Here is an 11489-nt window from a genome sequence, read left to right as displayed (position 1 = left end):
GTCTCTGGTTTGACATAATTCAGTGTTGTACCTTTTGGGGATGGTGTAGTGGTTGGCATTGTCACCTCTCAGTGAGAAGGGCTTGGTTCAAATCCCTGCTGGGTCCCTTCTGTGTGGAGTTTGCACGTTCTCCCCATGTATGTGTGGGCTTTCTCTGGGCACTCGGGCTTCCTCCCTCAGTCCAAAAACGTGGTTTGTAGGTTAACTGGAGACTCCGAAAATTGTCCCTCAGGTGTGATTGTGCGTGTTTAGTTGCCTGATGGACTGCTGAAATGTTCATGTGTACCCCATTTTCACCCCTCAGTAGCTGTGTTAGCTCCAGCATCTCTGTGACCATATATGGGAACAAAACGGGGTTAGAAGATGGATGGATTGATTTTCTTCAAAGAAATTTTTGAGCTTTTTAAGTTCCTGCAATTAGTCATCATACATCCAAAAAAATCAATTCAACTGCTATTGTAAGTTAAACAATACATATGTTAGGAAAAGATTCTGAATTGTTGAACATTGGTCTTAAATTGGTTATTTGACCTTTAGCACATTTGATTCAGTGAACATCTCTCACGAAATTTAGGCTGAATCCCCTCAGAGCTGCTGTTAAAAGAGCTTTTTGACAGTTTGAGGAAGGAATGTTTTTATGAGCTGTCCTTCAGGTTCTGGGGAAACTTGCTAGATAACATTCTGTGCATTCTGTCACCCTCCCAAGCTGAGACACCGAAGCCTCCGAGAGTGAAGAGTTCTCTCAGTAGAAGACGGAGGGAGCAGGCGAAACACCTCACGTTGGTCATTTGACACTAATGGATGACTCCAATGCTTAGACCAAAGTCAAACAACTTTCATTCCACTGTTTTGGCCGCTACTATTTTCTTCCTTTGATCCATCAGTCGATGCAAGTTTGTACTGTCTTCCGTAAATTGTCAGGCCAGGTAAGACTAGTGCATTTCATCTGCTTTCACTTTAAATGTCAATACACTAATTTAAAATTTGACACTTTTACATTTCAGTGCAATTCTCTCGCTTTACTTTGTTGTTGCATAAGACTTAAAGTGTTTCCACATGTTAATATTTTTTATATTTTAAATTTACATTTTCATTTAAATGTGAACAACATTTAGAGAAGAAAAAAGATTCTTTTCACCAATGCATCACTCCATTGCTCCATCGTTCTTGAAGATTTTTACATAACTTCTGTCGTTGTTGACTTTCACAGCAATGGAGGACCGAGCGGACAGTCCAATAGCTGTGAAGGTGGAAGGAAACTCTCGCAGCGTCGTGCTGACCTACTTTCAGGGGGACACTAACAGCATGGTGGATGCTCATTTTGATCGAGCACTTAGCAAAACCTCCAGGACTGAGGGGCCAGCAGGAAGGCCAAGGAAAGTCCTGAAAGCTGTTAAAAGCGGTAAACATTCACTGACACCGTAGCACCCAAAAAACGTACAGTCTGTGTCTGATTTTAACTCAATCTTTTTACTTCGCTTCTGCAGAAGATTTAACCACCTGTCAGGACGTTACTGCTCCTTCTTTCTCCGAGCCACAGGCCTTCTCCAAGGCAGGATGCATCATGGCCCTGAGCCCCTCAGGGGGAAGTCACAGCTCCTGGCAGCCCTTCAATGCCAGACCCGGAGAGGCTTCGGGGCTGTCGACCATCATGTGTCTGTCCTCAGAGGGGCTGAGTCTCACTGGACAGCAGTATGCCACATCCCTGCTCAACCTGCTGCACAGTGATCGAGGGGAGATGGGGCCCAGCGTGGCCTCCAGCTCCAAGCCAGAAACATTACCGAGGTGGACAGCTCCTCCTATGTTCAGAGAGTCTGTGGATCCTTCTCCAAACTTTGAACAAGGTAATCCTGCAGCTGCACACAACGTTTTTACACCACCCAAAGTGATATGTTAAAGTCGAGGTTGCCTTTGGTAAAGCCCCATGTTTACATGTATGTAAAAATTATTGTTTTTTAAGCAAGGCCATCATGAAGATGTGCAAAATATCAAGAATGTATCCATATTTGCTTTGCCTGTCTGAGTATTTTCTTTAACTGCTGCACATGTTAACCCATTAAAGACCAAAAACTTAGAAATGTGTACATCACATGTGCACAACACTACAAAACTTTTTAATGTTTAAGAAAAGAACTCCTGAAAGTCACAAAAGCAAAACAGAACTTTAAATTGTTTGATCAAGTCTTCAACGGCTGTTTGACATGTTTTTTTTATTCTCGTTGCCAGGCCGACATGTGGACAAGAAGAACTTGTACTGGTACTGAGGAGAAAACTACCAGGGTAGCACCTATCATCCTATCCAGTCTATTTGGACTTTTTTTTTTAATGTTTATTTTTCTCCTATGTGTCTCTTTGGAATATCAAGAAGAGGAGTGTTTCCATTCCTACCCGAGTCTCCATTCCTCAGAATGACCTCATTACCACAGAGTGCACCAACTAGAACAAATGTGAAACAAGAGCAATTGCTGACAAACCAGTTCTCCTTTTTGTCAGAGTGCATTTGTTTGTTGCTCTTTCTGGAGCTGAAGTTAGATAAAGGACATTTTTTTCATTGATTTAACTAGAGTTAATACTTAAGCGTTAATTCTGAACATTGTGGCCCTAGTGTGTTTGAATTTTATAATAACTAATTAGAAATCTGTGCAAAATTTAGCTGGATGAATTTCATTTTCTGTGTTTACGAAAAATAGTTCAGCCCAGAGGAAGGTGATTAAAAAAACATGTTTCTACTAATATATGTGTAAGAAGGGGTGCCGGGAGATAATCAAGCAATACTTTGTACTTTGTTACTGTCAAACAAGCTGAGCATTTACAGTCATGCAACAAAAAAAACCTACAAATTAAACAACAGTGCCACCTAAGGGTAGTTGTTTGAAATAGCACTCTGTTTGATGCATGTAGCCTTTTTTGGAATTCCAAAATGTAGTTTAGCTTGTACGTTTCGTGCTACAGACTTCAGCTATATCTGGAGTTAGTCCATGTCTGCATCTGCAGACCTAAAACATTGACCTGCTCGTGATTGTCTGTTTGGTGAAGACATGGATGGTTTCCATCTACACTCCAGAAGGAAACATTTTGTACATCTTCAACTGTGTTTGTCAGAAGTTTTGCTTTCAAATGAACTTGTTTTATAAAAAGATTTTAATGTAGAATTTAGAATAGTTATGAAGCAATGAAAGTGTTTTCAATATTTCTAATTATTAACTTTGGATCCACAATGTGTTCATGTTTGAGATGCTGCAAGTTTCTTTTCTACTTTGACTTTCTTCAGCTTCATCACATCTGGTATATAATACTTTGCTTTTTGACACTATATTCAGACAAAAAGTACCTAATAAGAGATCAAGTCTTTTGTCATTCATCCTATAACTTACCGGTTTTATTCATTTTTATATGAAGGAAAAGTCAGTCAGAGGCTGCAGACATGTTTGTTGAGTTTATCTCTTTTGAGAGCTTACGACATTGAGTGTAAAACATTGTTCCAAGACCTGTTTCATTAATAAAATTGTGATTTTAAATCAACGTTTTGCTCATATTTTTAACTGAATTTCATAGACATTGACTGAAGTCAACTCAGTGGTATTGTGGAAGAGTGTCCGCCCTTAGACTGGAAGTTGTGAATTTAAATCCTCAGCCAAGTCACACCAAACACCCTGTAAAGATAAGAACCAATGCCTCCCTGCTTGACATTGAGCGTTAAAGGGTTGGGTTGGGGGTTAAACTGTCTGTATCTCCAGCTCACTACTCCCCCAGGGGATGGGTCAAATGAGGAGAACAAATTTCACACACACTTAAGATTTAGTTTTTGCCATTGAGAAAGGTCTCCTTTTTTTATTTTCACATCATGTGTAAAGAACAGGATTTTATCTGTGGATAAAGAACTGTATGAAGATGAGTAAAGACGAAACACATCAAAAGATCCATGTTTAAATAAGAATTCAGAACATACTTTCCTGGATGCATTTGATCCAGCTCAAGTGTGAGCTAAATTTATTAAAAACGCAGGTATATTTTGACAAATACTAGACATTTGATTTAAATTTGTTGAGCATAAAAAATAAGATAGGTCTAAAACCTGGGAATGGCATCATGGGAGAGTGAGGTTTATATCCATCACTCCAATTCTGTTTTGGTGTCTGTGAGGCGTAAGTATGAGTCTATTAAACACAATTTCAGGATTCTGCATCCGTCACAAATACCTTTTCATCTCATGGAAAATATTCCAGACCTGTGTTAGAGCAGAAGTGTGCATATGGAGGGTTGTTTCTGCTGTTTCCTCACCAGGATTCTGTAGAATGTTGCAAAATGTTTTCAGGACATGTGGAGGATCTGGTCTGCAAACACACTTCCTGCAGAAGATTTTGTTCACTGACTAGCCTGACAAAAACTGACTGGGAGGTGAATGAATCCTTAGTTCTTTCAGCCATGGTGTTGGTTAGTTAGTGGTACTGAATCAGTTAGCAAAACTTCCTCCACAGATGGGGACTTGGACTTGAGTCTCACAGGCAGACACCTGAGTTTGAGTATTGAACCTCTGAATTGAACTTTAGGACTTTTGATCAATGCTCATTCTTTTTTCTTTTTTTTTTTAACTTGTCCTGTCCAACAGCTGGGCAGACAGATGAGAGCTAAGGGCCTCTTGTGTTGGACATATTTTACTTTAACAAGAGGGGTTATTAATCTACAGACAAACCAAAGGTATGTCTGAATAAACCCCTTTTGTAATTGAGGCCAAACTTTATTAATTTCAATCATGTTTGAAAATCTTTGGTGTTGGACCGGACGGAAAAGGAAAGAGGGGAAGAAGAGAGAGGGACGTTAGAGAGAGGGGGGGGGGGGGGGTAGGAGGGTGATAATAGGAGGGGAAGGGGGATAAGACCATGAAGCAGCATAAAGCAACAAGTTTACTGGTTGTTAATCATTATGGTAAGGTTCAAATGTAGTACAAAAAGGGCGGGGCCTGTCCACACACACATTCAAATGTTATAAACACACCTGCTAGCTGCAAAAATGTCCACATGTCGACATGTACACAAAACAGATAGTGTTCACACGCATATTTATGCCTTAAAACCAACTAGTGTGAAATCTTTCAGTCATTCAATCATGCAAACTGTTAGTGCAAAGGTGAGATAACACCTGTGCTCAGGTGAGTGTTTATGTTCTTCTAAAATGGATGGTGGAACGTGAAAAGAAGGAGGGAGAGTGCCCAGCAATCCCCACCCCAAGACCCCCACCGCAGCAGCAGCGGCAGCCGGAATCCTCCCAACGCCACACGGGAACCGGCAGGGAATAACCGCCGCCCGGGCGACCAAGCCCGCCACCCAGGCCAGGGCCAGCAGGACTGCCGCAAGGCCCCCAGAGCCAGAGAGCAGGGAGGCACGGAGGGGAAAGAGAGCGTCGCCCCAGCCCAACCAGGAGAGCAGCCCCCCCGCCGCGCCGGGAGCGCCCAACGCAGGGCCCCACCGGAGAAGGACGCCCACAGCCCCAGACGAGCACCCCACCACCACCCAGGAGTTCCGGGCATCCCCCCGCCCCAACCCCAGGTACGAGCCAGGACCCCCCAAGGGAGACCCGCTCCGCACTCCAGGCAGCCATCCGCCCAGCCCACGGTTGGTCCAGGGAGGAGCAAGGCAGGGGCCCGCCGCACCCGCCCAGGAGGGGGAACCCCGGGGAAAAAAGAGGGCCCACAAGGGGTGTTGTAAATATGGCCCGACCAGGCTCGGCCACAGTTGGAAATTTGGCGGGGCCCAGCGCTCAGGAGCAGGGACCAGAACCCACCCCCCAGGGACACGAACACCCCCGGCTCAGATGTAATGTGAACCCCCCCACCGCGCGGAGAGAGCACCGCCGGGCCCAGGAAGCCGGCACCCCGGGGACACGGCCGCCGTTGCAAAGGGGCCCGTACCCCCCACCAGGGAAGAGGTAGGGGACAGATGGTCCTAGGTCCCACCTTCCTTGCAAATGCTCATTCTTTTTACCTCCAGTACAATACTGTCAAAACAAATGTATTTTACATTTTTCATTTTTTTTTGTTTCTTTGGTACTTCAGGAAATCTGTATACCTGCTTTTGCTCCCACTGGCTAATTCAAATAAAATAAAATAAAATAAAACACGATTAATGCAGAGATTTTCTGCTGAGGGGAAATTCAAACATGCTGAACCAGCAACTTTCCAGAACAGCTTTTGTTGATCCTTTTTCATAATGAGTGAAAACCAAGAGTCTCCAGTTCTTTTCCCTGAATGACCAGTGCATACTCCTGTGTTTGGACGTGCTTGTCAAAAAAAAAAAAAAACCTTCATCACTGTCATTTCAGCATTGTTTGCTATTATTTGGGAGTCAGACCTGTCACTTTGATTCTCATAGCGGGAATAACTTTACTTCTTCAGAAGTCAGCAGTTTTTGTTTCTTTCAAAACCAACAGGACCTACGGTCTCCGACTACAGTATTTAAAGTTTGGCACTAAACTCAGGCATTTAACTTAGTTTTTAAACACAGTTCATCTCAGTTTAACTCTTTTGAACCCTTTAAACCCAGAGATGTTGTTGGCAACACCTAAATAACAAACGCCCTTTGGCCTAATGTAACTGTTTGATCATTTCCGCAATCAACATGAATCAGCTGATCCTGAATTGTTAATTGCATAAACAGTTGAAGAGTTCTGAAAGAATTTAAACAATAGAGCTAAAGTTCTGGAGTTGAAGGGTTAACTTAGGTCATAGGTTCTCGTTGGGATGCTTTAGGGCAGTGTTTTTCAACCTTTTTTGAGCCACGGCACTATTTAACCTTGACAAAAATCCCGCGGCACACCATCGCATCCAAAATTTTTTTAAAAAAGGAGAAACTCATAGTCTGTATTGATCTACAGCCCCTCTGCAATCTCACATGCATTTTTGTGACAATTGTGGCAGAAAAAGCTGGAGTTGCAGCTGTTATTTTCTAAAAGATGTAAGTTAAGTTAGAAGATTTAAGAACTGATGTGTGTTAGTTGTGGTTTCAAGACGTTTAACAAGGACGACTCATTGTGCGCTGAGGCGCTGTCACTTTAACCAAATGCATCATGGGAGATGTAGTGCTTGCAGCCGCCGAACGCAGAGAGACTCGCGTCTCTGAGCTTCGTTGTTTTGTTCACTTTTTTCACGGTCTGACACCGGATTCTGTGGAAAGCTACACCGCTAAATATGAGCTTTAGCTGGTATTTTTGTTCAAACTGAGCGACTTTATGAGCAGAATCAGAACAAGGAAGTGAAGACTTTAACCACTTCTGATTGGTCAGACTGATGACATGTGATTGAGCCTCCAAGAATGATTGGTGGAGACAGCGGGACTTTTCCGAAAACAGGTGACGCTACGGCTAAATTGCGGTACCGTCATTCTTATCCAAATGTCTTTAATAGAATCAAATAAACACAAAGAAAAAAGTATTTTATTATCTTTCATTTTCCTAACTACTCAGTGTTTTATCCAGGCCTGTTTGGATGAACACAAAGCTGAAATCCTGGAGATGGTAAACGTTTTTAGATCAGTTATTGAGGACAATTTCCCACGGCACACCTGACCATCTCCCTGGTTTAAAAACACTGCCTTAGGGGGTATTCAGACTGGACACATTTAGTTCGCTTAAAGTGAACCAGATTTTGTTTCCCCCAAAAAATCTGGAACAAATTTTCCCTCTGAATACACCCAAGCAGACCCTGGTCCAGGACCAAGAACTGCTCTCGGACCCATCTTTGGAGGTGGTCTCGGTGCGTTTCCAATCAGGCGGAGCTTTGGTTCGTTCTGATATTCATTTGTCTGAATGGTCATGGTACCCACACCGGAGCGGAGCAACTGAACTAAACGGCCACCGTAGCCGGTGGTCACGTGATGCAAAGAAAGTAGGAATGTTGCAGCTGATGAGCCGAAGACAAATTTAAAGCAACGACTGCAGTGTTATTAAACAGAAAAAAGGGTCTAACTCCTTACTTGTTAAAACATTTATTTGAACACCACTGAAAACACTTCTTACAAGCTTTTCTGTGTCTCATCACGCGGCACAAACCTGGCGCTGCTGTGACATAATCCTAAAGGCTAACTTGTAATTCCTTTACAGAATTCTCTTGAAAATAATGTCATAATCAGGTCCACAAGTCAGAAAAAAATAGTCAAAGTAGATTTCATAACATTTGAAAAAGGACAAAAGGTCTTAAATGAGACCTTATAATTAAGACAGGAAGGGGCTCGTCTGGCACAATAGTTTCTGTAACAATGCTGTTCATATGACAATTTGTTATTTCACAGGCCTGCAAACTTGAAGGTGGTATTTTCAAGTGATATCTTTTACAAATTACAATTCCTAGACATGCTGTGTTCCCTGCAGAACTATGTCTCATCAATTTCATTTCCCAATGAAACACTTTGTAAAAACAATTCAGTGACATATTATTATCTCAGAAGCTGAGCAACATGAATTGTTCTAGGTATAGCATTGATACTCTATAGAAACTTTTAATTTGCAAACATTTTTTTTTATTATCTATTCATTCCCATTCATTCATCTTCTTCCGTTTATCCCTTTCGGGGTCACGGGGCTGCCGGAGCCTATCCCGGCCCCCGCTATTCATTCCCAATCAATGAATAGATGAGGCCTTTGGAAAATATGAGAATCTTTGCACAAAGTATCCAGAATACAAAATGTTGTTTTATTCACGTAAATGCATGTTTTTACTTTTAAAAGTTTGATTATAATTTTTATCTGATGGGTGTTTTGTACAACAGATGAAAACAAACGTAGAAAATAAAAACCCTGTGTGAAAATGAAGACACGTTTGATACATTTCCATACCAGTATTTTCATGTGGAAATGAAGCACATCAACTTTGTTAATAAAACACAATGCTTAGGGAATTTTTGTTTTCTATATTTTCAAAAGTACTGTTTTTCTAGATGAATTATAGATAAACGAATTATAAAGCTATTCAAAACCCAAAGTTAACAATTTTACAAAACTCACAATGATGACTAAAGCTAAAAATATGAACTTATGAATATATCAATATTTGCATTTATTACAGCTTTGCTGGCGGCTTTCATTTCCTCCGTAATGTTGGATCTGGTGCTTCACACCTTTGTCCTCTCATAAAATATGGGGTTTGAGTCAGGTAAGAGTGAGATTCCTGATACAATGGTCTCCTTGTTCATAGATGCTGGAAAATGAAAATGGTCTTTAACAAGTAAGTATTAAAAGCAGGTGACGCCCCAAAAAGTCCTGTTAGACGACTGCACAGGCCTGATGATACACAATAATAATCCACTACCTGTGAATCATGAAATGTTTGAACAGTTTTTTTTACTACAAGATTTTTTGATATACTTAACTTGAGTACTGCAATACTTTGATACAGAACTCTGTGAACAGCCAGCTTCTTCCTTGTGACACATCCTCGAACTCACCAGCGAGTTTACCAATCACACAGGCCGTTTACAATGATGCAGAGATGACATGGACTCCCACCCCTCCCTCACCCCCATTAGCATTGTTTTCATTCAAAATTTGACATGAAGGTTTCATAATGTTTTAGCATTGAACTATTTGATTTAAAACACAAAAACAACAAAGGTTATGACACATTATTGTGTCACATTATTATCACACATTATTATGATACATTATTGTAATTCTTATTGATTTAATCCTTAAAACTTTAAGTGGAGTTACGCCTGTTTTTTTTAAGACAAGTTTCACAAAGTTTTGACCTTGTCTGCTTTTTTTTTGGACACTAATATGTTTTAATTTTGTCTCTACATGTTTGATCCTTTCTTGTAAAACATTGATCTCAATTTTTGTGCTTTTTTAAGTAAAAAATGACTAAATTTACTTCTCGTAATTGAACTTTTTGGACAGTTTCAGGTTCATTTTGGAATCATTGTGCGCTAAAATCAAAAGAAAATCTGTTAAAGAAAAAAAAGAAGAAGCTGGGGTTGTACTAAGATGATTAACATCAAGCACTGCCTCAAAAACTGTTTTACAGGTAAACTGTTTCAAACTGTAAAGTAATGAAAAATGCCCAAAAAAGGTCCCAGACTACAAAGGGTTAATGACATGTTATACACATTTGGAATGTTAATATTTTAATGCAAATTGAAAAAAATCTCAATTAAACGAAATAAACATTTATAATAAGTCTTTATTTACTGAATTTACATGAATTTACTTTACTGAATTTGCAGAAATAATTCTGTTTTTTTCAGTATTTCAGTTTAAATCAGCCACACAAATAAAACTGAACAATTTAATCTATCACTGGTTAAAAATCTTTATTGAAAACAAATCAAAATAAGAAAATAAAATAAAATGTGGAGCTCTTTAGAGAAGACAAGCTTACAAATGTGTCTACAGAACAATTGTATTTTAAATATTTTTATTTTAGTTTATTTAGGGAACACCAGCATACAACTTGGGTTGTTTTAAGGTGAGAACCATAAAAAAAATCAAATCACTAATATAATAAATCATCTTTTCCTGTATTTAAATATTGTCGGATATATGTAGAAGTAAACCAGACTCAGGGCAGCCATCTGATGTGACTGCTTGAAGTCTGAGAGAGACAAATGGAGAAGTACTGGAACATTAAGTAAATGACAAAAATGGTATGTTGCAGTGATAAAAACAGGAGGCAAAGAGGAACTAAGAGATCAAAACTTCTAGAAACAAGGAGAGAACAGGGGGAAGACCAGCCTTCTCAAAGCAAAGCCCCTACCAGGGCAGAAAAACTAAGTTAGCTACCGCTACACTTAGACAACATGAAGAAAACATGCACAAAATCCTAAAGCATTTGTTAAAAGACAAAGCAACTGCAACGAGAGAAATAATAACTGAGTGATGCAGGTAAGTAACTATAGTGACAGATTTATTCATAGTTAAAGTGCAAACACATGAAAAGTGTACAATGAGGAAGGTGGGGAAACAAACATTTTTCTACTATTCATTAAATGTATTTATTTGTGGGAGCCGGTTTAGCTTGTGCTGGTTTGCGGCGCCTTCCGTCCGTGAAACCAGGGTTCGACTCTGGGCTGCTCCCTGTTCCCTTCTCTACTTCTGTTCGGTTCCAAGCCCGGTTTGAGAAGGTTGCATCAGGAAGGGCATCCGGCGTAAGACACTGCCAAGTTTACCATGCGACTTGTTCGCTGTGGCGACCCCTGATGGGAGCGGCTGAAAGAGGAAGAAGATTAAATGTATTTATTTACGTCAAGTTGGTGCTGATAGGAGACTGGTAACAGAAACACTGAATACAAAGGCGGGAAAATTTTTTGGAGGAAAATGGCTTAATCTGTCCTCCATTCCAGACAGTGTCCCACTAAATTCAAATTAAAATAGCTTGAGAGGGAAGAAGTTGTCTGAATGCAAAGTACTCATTGAATATGATATTGTTTCATGTATCTCAGTAAAAATGATGAAGTGTTTGTTCTGCGGTAGGAGACAACTAATTAAATCTTGATTGTTGCCAT

The 11489-nt window shown here is 40.4% G+C and overlaps 1 protein-coding gene across 1 annotated transcript; it reads left to right on the top strand.

The window, feature by feature from the left end:
• Positions 1-653: 653 nt before the first annotated feature.
• On the top strand, positions 654-3522 carry vgll1l (vestigial like family member 1-like). The gene is made up of 4 exons (XM_004073113.5): positions 654-926; positions 1211-1402; positions 1488-1844; positions 2227-3522. The coding sequence occupies exons 2-4, from the start codon at positions 1213-1215 to the stop codon at positions 2262-2264; spliced, it is 585 nt and encodes a 194-aa protein (XP_004073161.1). The 5' UTR covers positions 654-926; positions 1211-1212; the 3' UTR covers positions 2265-3522.
• The last annotated feature ends 7967 nt before the right edge of the window (positions 3523-11489 follow it).

Source organism: Oryzias latipes, chromosome 10, assembly GCF_053564925.1.
Source record: "Oryzias latipes strain Hd-rR chromosome 10, Olatipes_Hd-rR_3.1".
In the NCBI taxonomy this organism is placed as follows: Eukaryota; Metazoa; Chordata; class Actinopteri; order Beloniformes; family Adrianichthyidae; genus Oryzias; species Oryzias latipes.
Note: the sequence above shows the minus strand (reverse complement) of the source record. Positions and strands in the feature narration are given on the sequence as shown.

Coding starts and splice junctions, on each gene's coding strand:
- vgll1l (XM_004073113.5), top strand. CDS start 1,213: ATGGAGGACCGAGCGGACAGTCCAATAGCTGTGAAGGTGGAAGGAAAC. Junction 1,403..1,487: donor CCTGAAAGCTGTTAAAAGCG/GTAAACATTCAC, acceptor TCGCTTCTGCAG/AAGATTTAACCACCTGTCAG. Junction 1,845..2,226: donor TTCTCCAAACTTTGAACAAG/GTAATCCTGCAG, acceptor TCTCGTTGCCAG/GCCGACATGTGGACAAGAAG.